The sequence below is a fragment of the Brassica oleracea genome, chromosome C1 (genome assembly GCF_000695525.1).
Source record: "Brassica oleracea var. oleracea cultivar TO1000 chromosome C1, BOL, whole genome shotgun sequence".
Taxonomy (NCBI): domain Eukaryota; kingdom Viridiplantae; phylum Streptophyta; class Magnoliopsida; order Brassicales; family Brassicaceae; genus Brassica; species Brassica oleracea.
Window position 1 is genome coordinate 11,639,099 of NC_027748.1, and position 14,000 is coordinate 11,653,098.

The window sequence follows — 14,000 nt, forward strand, 5'->3', positions numbered from 1 at the left end:
ACCCCCCCCCCCCCCTAATTTTGTAATGGCCATACGACCTAACTTTAATATAATCACTAGGTTAAGACTTGCGCCTTGCGCGAAATAAATATTATATTAATTAGTTTTACGTATTATATGTTATTTTACGTATTATTGACTAATTATATATTGATAATTAAAAACTCAGTTCCGATCTGACTACACAGTTTTTAATAAAGTAAAAGTTGCATAGAAAAATGAAAACTTCTTATATATTGAAACATCAATTTTTTTTAGAACATCATATATTTAGGAACGGAGGGAGTATTTTTTATAACAAAAATTTTGAATCAGTGATAACAATTTTTTTTGTGGGATGTTTAATAGTTTTAGTCATTTATAATTTTAAAAACATTACGAATAGTTTTAAAACTAAATATTAAGTTGTCAATATTTGTTCAAAATTTTTATAAAAAAAAAGAGCAAATTTAGAAATTAAAATACATATGTATTTTTATATGGTGCATAATTTATTTTAAACAATATTAATATATTAATATTTATTAGATGAGACTTCTTATTATATAATTTTGTAATCATTTATATCTTATTATAACAAAAAATTTAAACCATGAAAAATTCAATGTGAGATTTTTGACAACTTTAGTCATTTATATTCGTTTTTAAAAATTCAAAATATAACATATATAGAAAAATCTAAATTTTTACTATATAGTTAATGTGGTTGTTTAATTTATTTTAATATGTTAAAATTTAAAAACTGATAGAGAATAAACTAATTTTTATCAAATCTTTATTATTTAAAATCATTAATTGTCATATATACTTTAGCCACATTTGGTAATTCCGTTATTTTTATTTAAAGAAACAATGAAGAACATTTATAATTAATTTATGATTAGTTTAATAAAAGCTTATTATATATTTTGATGGACCAACATATTTTTCTAAAGATTCTAAGAATGATTGTGGTGATGACACGTGTCTACAAAAAATGTTATAATGCTTCTCTTTTAATATATAGGGATATTTATAACTATGTATATACACGCAGACTGTTTTGATGTAATAATATTGAAATTCTCTAGGGAGAAAAAGTAAGCAATAAGAAAAAGTTTGGAAATGACACATCAGTAAGTTTATTTTGTAATTAATACAAAATTGAAGTTATAACTTTTTAAAAGATCCTCAAATAATATATATGAGATTCTAACTACATTTTCTTGGCTTAAAGAAGTTAAATAACTTAGGGAAATCTTTTTGGTCACTTAAAACTAATTATGGTATCTATGGTTCTATAGTCATTGACGTGTTGCCTCTTTAGAGCAGAACATGAACGCATACAATTGCAATGAAAGTTTAACGTGGCTTAGAACGTGAAAAATGACAATCGCATGAGGAATATTATGTAACCACTTTTAATCACTACAAGAAAAAACGCTCTTCTTAGCGGACGAAAAATGCTATCTAACGATACGATAGCGGTTTATGAAGCGCTGCATCATCGCCCGTCATAATAGGTCAGACACATTAAATAGCGGTTTTTCACACTGCTATCTTATTATTATATATTATAGCGTTTTATTGTATGCAATTAAATATTTTTTTAATAGTATTTAATTTTTGCCATTATTTACACTAAAATTATTTATTTTAAAATTTATTTATTTTAGCTATTATTTAAAAAAAAGAAAAACATAATTAAAACTTTAAACTGATTTATATATTAAAATTTTGTTTATTATTTAAATTTATTTATAATTAAACTGGCTTACAAAAATATGATTTACAATTTTAATAAACTAAACCTAATAACAAAACCAAAATTAATAAACTAAACATAATAACAAAACCTAATAACAAAATTAATTTAAACCTATCCCGCCGCACCACCACCTTCTTCGTCGTGTTCTTCCATGACCTCCGCCTCTGCATCAGTTTTCGTTACTCGCGCCTCCGCCTCTGGCTCCGTTACTCGCGCCTCCGCCTCTGCCTCTGTTAGTCGTGCTTCCGCCGCAGCGTCCGCTGTCTCATCCTTCACCTCTGGCGCACTTCCTTCCGGTTCGTCACTATTTGAGCTTGTCTCCAATCCAGATTTGTGACAAAGATGCTTGTACGGTCGACATCGAAGCTCCGTGTAAGAACAACGCCGACGACGACAACTACATCTCCCACCAATTGTAACGCAGGAGGAGTAGATCTGGTGATTGGGTCTCGATCCTGACGCTAATGGTTGGGTTATCAGATTCGTTTGAGAATATTGTTAAGTCTGATGGTGAACCTGTAAAGGAGGAAGAATAAAAGAGATGACAAGAAAAAGAGATGAGATCTACGAGAGAGATTTTAGGCCTTTAGATCAAAAATAATCAATGGTTAAAAATTGTAATCCTTGTCATTGAAAAAGTGACCAATGAGAAGAGAGATAAGAAAACTAAAGGATTGATATGTTAACCAATGAGAAGAGAGAATAAAAAAACTAAAGGATTGATTTGTGGCCTTTGATTTAATGTTAATCAATGGCTTGGTATTCTTACAAGAAGTGTTTTTATTTTTTGTAAATTAATATTTATTTTTTGTAATTTTAATTATATATTTTCAGTATTTTATATATAAAATTAAGTTATTCATTTATATTATAAAGCTAATGATATAAAATTACAAAATGATTAGATTTCACTTTTATAAGCAATTATTTAAGTTTGAAACTTTTTTATTTAGGGTTAGATTTAAAGTTATGAGTTTAAAATAGAGGTTGAGTATAGGGTTTAGGGTTTAGAGATTTGAGATTTATTTATGAAAATATATAACTTTGAGTTAATATTTAATATTTTAGGTTAAATTTAAGATTTGACGTTAGAATATTAGAGTTTAAAGTTCGTGTTTAGAATTTAGGGTTGAAACCTCGTTTAGGGTTTAGGGATTCAAAAATGCAAATATAGCGTTTTTAATTATGTGCTATTAAAAATACGATATCATAGCGTTTTTATATACACCACTCTATCATTTCCAAATATACAAACGCTATCTAAAACTAAAGGATATGTCAACCATAGCAGAAAGACAAAAAACGCTATCCTCTACTGCTATCAAAACACATATTTCTTGTAGTGAATGGACATTTATCAAGAGACTGGACCCCTTTTCCATTGTTAAAATTGTTCTTTAAAACAATTTGAAGATATTTTTTACAATTTATATCTTAATTATTGGTATTTTTAAAAACGTGCAGCCGTCTACATTTATTTATAGGGAAATATGGACGTATAGCCACAAAAAACAATAATTAAGTAACTAACCAAAAAAAAGTACCTCCATTATTTTTATAATATATACTATATTATCCCTACTTTCCGGTTAATGAAAGAGAAAAATATATTTTACTCTTCTTCGATTATCAACTACCACCACTTATCCTTTGTCACCGTTACAATACGATCATCTCCAATTATATAGCCATTACAAACATCTCCAAATCCATAATATATGCTAGATATGTCATCTCTGCTTTTGAAATATACAGACCACGATGGTGTTACGGTCGAGGCTTCCTCGTTTGTCATGTAAATTTTCGTTGTACTATGCTATTTGAACAAGATGTACTATGCTATTTTGTTTGTTACTATTTTCATATTATGTATTGTGTGCATATTTTGATCTTTGAGTTATGGTTTATATTTTTTTTAGGGTTTAGTGATTATTGTGTTGGGTTTAGTTTATCGAACGTTTGTGTTGACTTTGGGGTTAGCATTACTTTTTTCCCTATAATCATATACATTTCAAAATTTGATTAATATATACTATGTTATTTCGTTTATTACTATTCTATTTTGATACTGCTTCATATTATGTACTATGTGCATATTAGGTATTGGGTTAGGGTTTATATTTTCGTTTAGGGTTTAGTGATTATTGTGTAGGGTTTAGTTTATGGAAAGTTTGAGTTGATTTTGGGATAAGTATTAACTCTTTCACTGTAATCATAGACATTTCAAAATCTGAACATTAATATGTACTATGCTATTTCATTTGTTACTACTCTATTTTAATAATGCTTCATATTATGTACTGTGTGCATATTTTGATATTTAGTTTAGGGTTTATAATTTTTTTAGGGTTTAGTGATTAGTGTTTTGCGTTTAGTTTATGGAAGGTTTGGGTTGACGTGGGATAAGCATTACTGCCACTATTATTAAACCATTTTATAATTTCATTAATATGAACTATACAATATGTAGAATGATCTATTCTATCTACTTTGTTTATCTTCTTCCATAACATTATATATTTCTCCGATCATCGCAGTCATAGTAATCTTTGTGTGAAACACGATTGTTTCTTTTGGATTGACAACCTCTGTTTCATTCTTAATCATTCATGACATTGTCATCATCATCTTTGTAGTCACCACCACCGCCAGTGCGATAACCAAAATCACCGCTCCGATAACCATTACCGCCGCAGTGACCATGCCCCAATAATCACCACAAATATTGATCACAATTTTTTTTCTGTTACTGGCAACTGGTTCAAAAGAAGGACAAAACTGGGAAAATATTGCACAAATGCTATGAGATCTAATAACGTCAAAATCAACGCTATATTCTTAATTTGTTGGTGAAATATGGCTAGTTCACAAATAAGCTCTTATTTATATATAAAAAGATTACTACTGGTTCGTGGTCCCCTAGTTTTTTTTTTTTTTTTTTTTGCAAAAGGATGGTCCCCTAGTTTATTTACAAAAAAGATAACAAAACGGGCTCCCTTGAGGTGTCGCTGTGAGACCTCGCTCCCACGCACGACTCCTGCTCAAAACTGAACCGATCAAGCACCTGCACACAACTTCTGTGTTTTTTTTTTTTTTTTTTTTTTTGCAAAAGGATGGTCCCCTAGTTTATTTACAAAAAAGATAACAAAACGGGAATCACGAGGAAGACGAAACATATTATACTAGTCTCTGCTCATCTGAGCCTCGTAGATGGTTTGACTTGGATGCTATATGCCTATATATGCATACACATGAGCTGGGATTTTGGATCTCAAACCCACCACCAATCAAATGGCTTCCCTGGACCACACTCTCTGTCTTCCTCTTCTCTTCATCCTCATCATCTCTACCGTACACGTTTTGCCTGCTTCAGCCACACGTTCACACAAACTCAAAAACGCTATTACCATCCGGGAAGTCAACCGCAGAGGACCTTACATCGGTCTCGTGACGGTCTTTGAGACTGAAGAAAATGCTTTCCTGGGAAGTGTAGATTTCAGACCCGATCCTGCTCATCCCTTCTTGGATCTCTCTGGTATATATATAATTATATATATATATATGCTTTTCTTAATAACTGCCACTTCTTGAATAGATATCTTTTATATGTTGAGTCTTTTCTTACCGGCCAATGGAAGCAAGTCACTTTGAGATGTGTAAGTGTAAATATGTTTTGTGACTTTGTGAGAAAAATGAAATGATTGCAGGTAGACGTTTTCGAATAGGGAAGATTCATGGAAAGAAGGTTGTGTATGTCAGATGTGGGATAGGAATGGTAAGTAACCAAATCTAGCCTATATAGTACAATTTAAAAAGATAACATACTAAATAGGCTAGCTATACGTAATAATATGATCTTTCTCTATAACATAAACTATTCTAGTTATTTAACTACTCCCAAAATTTGTTTTTGAAAAAATTATATGTTTTGACTAACAGTTGTCAACGTAGGTACAAGTACAACTAATAAATAATAATTTAATCAATGATAATATATTTAATAAGGGTAAGAAAAGATGGGATATCATGGAAAATCACATATTTGGATCCAGATTTAGAAAATATCCACTTGTGGCTTTCGGTTACTTGAAATATTAAGAAAATATATACATATTAAGCATATTGATATTACAGGATCCGTGGACCGTAGAAATAAAACAAAGAAATAAATAGTACAATATTGTTAAAACAACTATAATATATCAAATTTGATATAAAAATCATACAATATAAGGATTCATTTATTACTATATTTTAAAATCAAATCGTTTTTAAAAATTTGGAGCTAATTATACCCGGATAGTAATTGTACCTCTAATAGTTAGTAGTATATTCATAGAGGCATATATTAGTCTATTTAATTTCTATTTAGTTCATGTGAACTGTTAAATCTGACACTCTTTTATGAAACATAGATAGTTTCGGTTACTAACAAGAAAATGTGTAGGTAAACGCAGCAGCAGCAACACAACAAATGATAGATGTGTTCAATATGAAAGGGATTGTGCATTTTGGGATTGCAGGAAATATAAACAACTCAATGTCCATAGGAGACGTTAGCATTCCTAAGCAAATCACCAATGCTGGCTTGTGGGATTGGCTGGTATATATTAAAGTCATAGTAGTTTGATATTGATGATATATAATTAATTGCTTCTCCTAATTAATATATTAACTCATGATTTGGTTATGAGTAAAAACAGAATCCAGACAAAGCAGAGGGAGGTGACTATGCAGCATACTTAGATTTTGGGAAGTATACTGTTCCACAAGGGGATGGGAGCGACAGTATGTTAGGGAGTATTGGATACAGCTACGAGGAACTATACTCAGTCAGTATTGGTCACAAAAATTCACCTAAGAAAGTATTTTGGATCAATACAACTCAAGAGTGGCTTCAACTTGCAGCTGGTCTAGAGGTTGTTAAGAATGATATATATATTGATTAAAACAAAAGAATAGTATATACCAGTGCTAAAATGTTACCAAAAAAAACAAAAAAAATAAATATACCAGTGCTAATCATTTTATGGGTGCAGAAGATGGAGTTGTTGCAGTGTGTGAATGCAACTTTGTGTCTTCCAGAGAAACCAAAACTAGTTGTTGGATTAAAGGCGGCCACTGCTAATACATTTGTGGATAATGCAGCCTACAGAGATTTCTTATACTATACTTTTGGTGTTTCCTCCTCAGATATGGAGAGTTCTGCAGTGGCTATGGTAGTTTATTCAATGTTTATACATACACTTACATACACTTTCGAATCATTCAGTTTCTCATTTTGTTTCTTTTTCTGTTTTGTCTTTCACAAGACGTGCGTGTCAAACGGGTATCCTGTAATTGTAATAAGGGGATTATCTGATTTAGCTGGAGCACAGACAGGAGATAATGCTGTCCGGAAGTTTGGATCTTTGGCTGCCACTAACACTGCAAGAGCTGTTCTAGAGTTCATCAAGAAGCTGCCACCAAACTACAACCTTAATTCCTACGTGTAGCCCTATTTATCAAAATGAGTGATTTAATATGTAATTTTCTTCTATCAAATAAGTGTTCACTATTCAGATTTTCTTCAGTCGAACACACTTAATCTCAGCGTTGCAAAAACATTTTTATTTATCAGAGACTGTCACTATTGGTACATGCCTCTAGTTAATATCAACCAACTGATCACCTTCTAGAGGGTCAGATCCGATGGCTCAATCTTGATAACATTAATAACATGTGATTGCAACCTACAGGGACTGGGGGTGATACAGACTTACGTCAGCGTTGAGGCCATACCATCAACATTAGGAAATTTTCAACTAGAGTAGTCTTTCACAATATATATTTATATTTGTATGTATTTCAAAACCTTGAAAATTCATGAAATAGATATAAATATATTTTTGTTCATACTAAAATATTCAGTTTGATAAATCCTTCAAAGCTAATAAAAGAATGGTGATGTATATAACTTAAAAGAACCAAATTGTTATGATCAAATATAAAAATACGAAAAATATATCAGTTAATAAAATATTTAATTATATAATACTTTTGAAATGTAATCTAATATATTGAAGCACGGGCGTTAATGTAACAAAACACAAAATATATGTAAATAAATGTTTTGTCTATAAAATTTAATATATATTTTAGACCCAAAATTTCATTATATGGATATGACAAATTTCATGAGGGGATTTTAAATCCAATCTTCGATTCCGGAGAATAATTTGACTATATCAAGCAAATTTTTTTTGACCAATAACATATATAGCAACTTATTCGTGCTATATATGCTTCGTACACATCAGCTGGGATTTTAATATGGATAACAAAGCCACCAATCAAATGGCATCCCTGGATCACATTCTTCTGCTCTTCATCATCATCATCTCTTCCTTACACGTTTTGCCTGCTTCAGCCACATCTGCAGACAAACTAAAAACCGCCACTACCATCCGTAAAGTAAACCGCAAAGGACCTTACGTAGGTCTCGTGACGGTCATTGAGACAGAAGAAGATGCTTTCCTGGACAGTGTCGAATTCAGACCCGATCCTAATCACCCGTTCATTGATCTCTCTGGTATCTACTTAGCTTAATATTTGCCACTTGAACTGGTTTCTTTTTCAGGCTTCATGTGGTTGAGAGATTCTTTTGTTTCGGGTCAATGGAAGCAAGTCCCTTTGAGATGTAAATGTGAATAAGTTTCTGACTGTGTGAGACAAATGAAATGATTGCAGGTAGACGTTTTCTGATAGGAAAGATTCAAGGAAAGAACGTTATGTATGTCAGATGTGGGAGAGGAATGGTGAGTCACTATTAGGGTTATGCATTTTATCCGTTAAATTTGATTTGATCTCTTATTTGTTTCGGTTCAATCCGAAAAATACGGATATCAATAAAGGTTCGGAGCAAAACAAATATTAAAAAACAACATCCGTTAGAAACGAAGCAAATCACAAATACTAAAATTTTAAAAAAACCGGATATCTGCTCCGACAGCTGTATAAAAATATTAAAATAAAAAGGAGAAAAAATATTTATGATATCTATAAATTTTTCTTAAGTTTGTCTTTTTTATTACTAATTTTAAAATTTTAAAACGTATAGTTTCACTGCTTTTTTATTTTATATTTTATATACATAAATACTCTAGGATAGCCATTTTAAAGTTTTTGTCATTAGAAAATGACCAAAATAAGTTTTATTAAAGGGTAAAACGGTTAATTAATCTAGACTTATGGTTTAGAGTTAAGAGGTGGAGTTTTGGGGATAGAGTTTCAAATTTTAAAAAATTAAAAAAAATATTAAAGAAAATTAAAATAAAAAATGGTTATTTTGGTCATTTTCTTTCTTGAGGATTATTTTTGTGACAAAAACTTAAAAATGGCTATTTGAGATAATTGTCTTTTTATATATCATGCAAAAAATATTTTAAAGAACAAATTTAATTATCTCTTTTTTAGATTATTTGCATTAACTAAAACGAAATGATATAACCGTAAGTATTCGTAATATCCGCAAATATCTATATATTTTCCGGGTATCCATATTTTTCTGAAGCAAAGCAAATCGAAAAATTTGATATCCGTAACATACGAAGCAAATCCGGATAAAAGAGGAAGCCTTTTACTGTTTCTATTTTCAGAAAGTTTTTGGCTTTAGTTATTAATTTATTTTTGGACTTTATAATCTTAAAATAAAAATAATTCCAGACAAGGTGAAATTGGAATGTATGACCATTCAAAATAACAATCTAATCATTTAATATATGGTTAATATTGGTGTTCAAAAAAATATAGGTTTGATATTTAGGGCTAGAAATATATATAATACATATTTTGCCAAAAACAACTTATTTCATCATTTTTTTCTCTTGCTTTTAGCCATGTGATTAACAGAAAGTTTTGAGGGATTGGTTTGTTTATGGAGATGTGACCTGATCAGCAATATTATAAATTTTCATCTAGTTTTCGGTTCAATTTAGCACCACCAAACAGATCAATTTTGGCATTTTATATATATACTAGTATTAATCCCGTGCGTAGACGCACGGAGAAGTTTGTTTGCATTTATATTGTTTTATTTTGATAAAATTCTTGTGTTCTGTTTTCTTTTATCAAAACTAAATATTATTTTTGTCATATTTTTGGAGCTGGATAAAATGGAAACCTAAAATTAGATGTGAAAAAGAACAAAAATATACTTGTTACATTAAAACAAAACAGATAGAAAGGCAAACCAATTATTATAAGTTTTTACAAAAAAAACGATACATGTTTGGAAGCAACATTTATAGAAAATGATAATTTGTAAATACCAAAAAATAATAATATAATTACTATTTTACAAAAAAATATATATAATTACTACATTTGATACATCATTTTGTTTGTATTTGATTTGTAAATAAGTCTTCTTTAAAATATAAATCTATTTATTTTTACTATGATAAAACTAAAGTGAAACTAAAATAAAATATAAAACATTAGACTTTTATTCAAACTATTCTTTCAAAGGTTTTGAAATCGTAAGCCTTGTACAAAAATAAATGCCTAATTAAATAATAATAATAAAAAAAAGAATACATTTTGAGATTTTTTTGGTTGAACTTGTATTTTGTTATTCTTCTCCATCGTCTTTTTCTGCAGCCAACACTTATCACTAACCTTGAAGTTCAAGGTTAAGACACAAACCATATATAAAATCTTATAATAGACTCATAATTACATGTTTGTAAAATAGTTGAATATGTTCTATTATAAGAAAAGATATTTGTAAAAAAGGTAAACCATAATAAATCAGTTTGTCAATACTCAATAAGTCAATATGTATATAGAAGATTCATATTAGCAGATATACGTACTGTTACCTAAATTAGTGAAGAAACCCTTGTGTTTTCCTTTCTTGGTTGAAGAATGTTTTGAAGCTTTAGTAAATTCAAGTACCATCTTCAAACTGAATCATAAAGAATTAAAAAGAATAAGAGAGCATTAGTTGTAAATGGAAGAAAATTAAAGTTTGAAAGGCAAAACATAAACTTGTATATAAATTATTACTATCCTCAAACACAGAAAAGAAAAATGAAGAAATGATGGTAAAGAAAATAGACACAGTGTGAAACCGTGACATGGTGTTCGATTATAAACCACACTATTTTTTTTTTGGAATTTGAAAGTGATAGTGGCTTGACCGTATGAGAAAACTTAGGGATTCAGTTTTTTTTTTCAGTTTCGAAAAATTGAAATCTAGAAATTATTTTTAATTGTTTTTATTTTTTTTTATTGGTCAAGTGACTTGTGCTTTAGTATATAAATTATTTTTAATTGTTTTTATTTTTTTTTATTGGCCAATTGACTTGTGCTTTAGTATATAAAGGATGTAAGTTCTCAATTGTATTAGTGATTGATATAAAATTCTACGAAAAATTATATATATATATATATATATATATATATATAAATTTTGAACCAATAAAGCCTAACTAATCGAAAGCTGTTATATGCAAAAAAAAAAAAAAAACTAATCGAAAGCATAACTAACCAAATCGAACCAAGCCGAAATTTTATTCGGCACATGTTACCGAATCCAAACGAAACGACCCAAAGTCCGAAGAACAGACTAACCAATAGAAAACCCAGCAGAGAAGAACGGAACCTCAGGAGTCATTTTTATTTTTTGGACATAGATATTATAAGTTAATAAGAAAAAAATGTGCAGGTTAACGCAGCAGCAGCAACGCAACAAATGATAGACTTGTTCGATGTGAAAGGGATTGTGCATTTTGGGATTGCAGGAAATATAAACAACTCAATGTCCATAGGAGACGTTAGCATTCCTAATCAAATCACCAATGCTGGCTTGTGGGATTGGCTGGTATATATAAATTTACTAGTTTGATGCTGATATAAAATCAATAGCTTCTTCTTCACATATATTATTGTCTTATGGTTGCATTCGAGTGAAATAGAATCCAGACAAAGCAGAAGGAGGTGACGATGAAGCGTACTTAGATATTGGGAACTATAATGTTCCACAAAGAGATGGCAACAACAACATGTTAGGGAGTCTTGGATACGGTCACGAGCAACTGTATTCAGTCACTGGTCACATCAATTCACCTCAGAACGTGTTTTGGATCAATACAACTCGAGAGTGGCTTCATCTTGCAGCTGATCTAGAGGTTTCTTTTAAAAATGATATATATTGATTAAAACAAAATAACCGCTCCAGTGTTAATCTCAGTTCATTCTTTGTTTGTGGTTGCAGAAGATGGAGCTGTTGCAGTGCGTGAATGCAAGTTTGTGTCTTCCAGAGAAACCAAAACTGGTTGTTGGACTAAAGGCAGCAACTGCTAATATATTTGTGGATAATGCAGTCTACAGAGACTTCTTATACGATACTTTTGAGGTTTCCTCCTCAGACATGGAGAGTTCTGCAGTGGCTATGGTAATGTATTCAGCGTTTATAGATACACTTATGAATCATTCTTTATACTCATTTTGTTTGTTTTCTGATTTGAAATTTACCAGACGTGCGTGTCAAATGGGTATCCAGTAATTGTAATTAGGGGGTTATCAGATTTAGCTGGAGCACAAACAGGAACTAATGCTATTCGAAAGTTTGGATCTTTGGCTGCAGCAAACACTGCCAAAGCTGTTCTAGAGTTCATCAAGAAGCTACCGTCAAACTACAACGTTAACTCCTAAGTGTAGCCAATATTATCATATCATTATCAGTGATTTAATCTGCAATTCTCTTATATCAAATATAAGTATTCAATGTTCAGCTTCTTCTTACAAAGCAAATACTTATTAATCTCAGAGGTCAATCCCAAAATCTTGATCAGGTTCAAAGATTAGATAATCTGAATGCGATGCAGACTTAACTCAATCTTGATTTAAAAAAAAAAATGAGGCCAAGTGTGACTAAACGGATGTATATAAACTTACAAGGAAGAGCAGAGTTGTTACAACTAGGGTTTGACATGTCTCTTTGAACCATTCTCATCATCACTATCAGAACTCCGGTCATCATCATCATCATCGGAGGGAGGAGAAGGATCGAGACGAGCAGCGTCTATAGCCCACTGTATCAGCTTCTCCACTTCATCATCTTCTCCTAATTCATCAGCCTCATCTCCCATTTCACCCGGACGAAGAACTGACGGCGGAACAGAGGCGGACGAGGAGGAGGGAAGAGTACTCTTCAGGGCGGCGAATCTGAGCATGAGATCGTCTGGCGTTTCTTCAACATCCTTCGATTTCGGCGGAGAAACCGGCCGCCGTTTCTGCTCCGTCGTCTTCTTATTCTTCTTCTGCTGCGAAGGTTTAGATCTGAGGGCGAGGAATCTAGAGTGAAGATCCGGATCGAGGTAATCAGGTCTGGAGCGTGATGCATGAGAATCGACGGAGAGCTTGAGAATCATCTCGTCTTGAGCCGCTTGGAGCAACTGCTCAACCTCATCGTCTTCCTCCTTGCCTCTCCTCATCCTTCCTTCTTCCATCAAAATTGTTTTTTTTTTGGTTTGACTTTATACGATGTAGAGATTAAAATTCCGGTTTAATAATAACCGGTTCGATTTCTTGGACCGACACGGATCTAACTTGCGGGGGACAAGATGTCGTTCCACGCGGGTTAGATTCCAAATTTCCGTGTGATGAGATTTTAATCTTAACCGTCCGTTAGAAAATTCTGGTAGGGAGTATTGTTTTGTAGCCATCGATTTCAACCAACAACTGCCAACTAATCAGGTGAGCAACCTGATTTTTTTTTTTCTGAAACCCCATCGACATTTTTGGTTCTTTCCATGTGCGTTAAATTAAAAAAAGGATTTAGTATATATTGGTCAAATGTGAACCACGAACGAGAGAGAGAGACACACACACAGCTCTATAAAGACAGAGAAGGCAAACAAGACACAAACTGTGATTTATTTATTTTTATTTTTTTGTGTAAAAGAAATGGGAAGCGAAGGGACGATTGTGAGGAAGCCAAGGTTTCTGTGTCTCCATGGGTTCCGTACGAGCGGAGAGATAATGAAGATTCAGCTTCACAAGTGGCCTCAATCTGTTATTGACCGACTCGATCTCGTTTTCCTCGACGCGCCGTTCCCTTGTCAAGGCAAATCTGATGTCGAAGGCATCTTCGATCCTCCTTATTACGAGTGGTTCCAGTTTAACAAGGTCTCCTTCTTTTTTTTTTCTTACTTGTCTTTATTCACGATGAAGAAGATTCGTGTTTTTTTTTTTTTTTTTTTTTTTT

The 14,000-nt window shown here is 31.6% G+C and overlaps 4 protein-coding genes across 5 annotated transcripts in view; 3 read left to right on the forward strand and 1 right to left on the reverse strand.

Annotated features, from left to right (window-relative positions):
- Positions 1 to 4,898: 4,898 nt before the first annotated feature.
- LOC106320212 (bark storage protein A-like) lies at positions 4,899 to 7,406 on the forward strand. Of its 2 annotated transcripts, none has more exons than XM_013758660.1 (6): positions 4,899 to 5,282; positions 5,455 to 5,522; positions 6,195 to 6,350; positions 6,451 to 6,666; positions 6,790 to 6,966; positions 7,060 to 7,406. In XM_013758660.1, the coding sequence occupies exons 1-6, from the start codon at positions 5,039 to 5,041 to the stop codon at positions 7,240 to 7,242; spliced, it is 1,044 nt and encodes a 347-aa protein (XP_013614114.1). In that variant the 5' UTR covers positions 4,899 to 5,038; the 3' UTR covers positions 7,243 to 7,406. The 2 variants fall into 2 exon arrangements, with proteins under 2 accessions (XP_013614114.1, XP_013614065.1); XM_013758611.1 differs by having other exon boundaries at positions 4,903 to 5,282; positions 6,787 to 6,966; positions 7,060 to 7,387.
- Positions 7,407 to 8,010: 604 nt separating this feature from the next.
- Positions 8,011 to 12,559, forward strand: LOC106307131 (bark storage protein A-like). Its single transcript, XM_013744003.1, has 6 exons — positions 8,011 to 8,318; positions 8,477 to 8,544; positions 11,457 to 11,612; positions 11,707 to 11,919; positions 12,006 to 12,185; positions 12,269 to 12,559. The coding sequence occupies exons 1-6, from the start codon at positions 8,060 to 8,062 to the stop codon at positions 12,443 to 12,445; spliced, it is 1,053 nt and encodes a 350-aa protein (XP_013599457.1). The 5' UTR covers positions 8,011 to 8,059; the 3' UTR covers positions 12,446 to 12,559.
- A 61-nt stretch (positions 12,560 to 12,620) lies between these two features.
- LOC106307133 lies at positions 12,621 to 13,418 on the reverse strand. The gene has a single exon (XM_013744006.1). The coding sequence runs from the start codon at positions 13,240 to 13,242 to the stop codon at positions 12,712 to 12,714; it is 531 nt and encodes a 176-aa protein (XP_013599460.1). The 5' UTR covers positions 13,243 to 13,418; the 3' UTR covers positions 12,621 to 12,711.
- A 169-nt stretch (positions 13,419 to 13,587) lies between these two features.
- Positions 13,588 to 14,000, forward strand: part of LOC106307132 (UPF0483 protein CG5412) — a 1,321-nt gene continuing 908 nt past the window's right edge. The window contains exon 1 of the mRNA XM_013744004.1: positions 13,588 to 13,921. Within this exon, the coding sequence (XP_013599458.1) occupies positions 13,700 to 13,921 (222 nt within the window). The 5' untranslated portion in view covers positions 13,588 to 13,699. The remainder of the gene's footprint in view (positions 13,922 to 14,000) is intronic.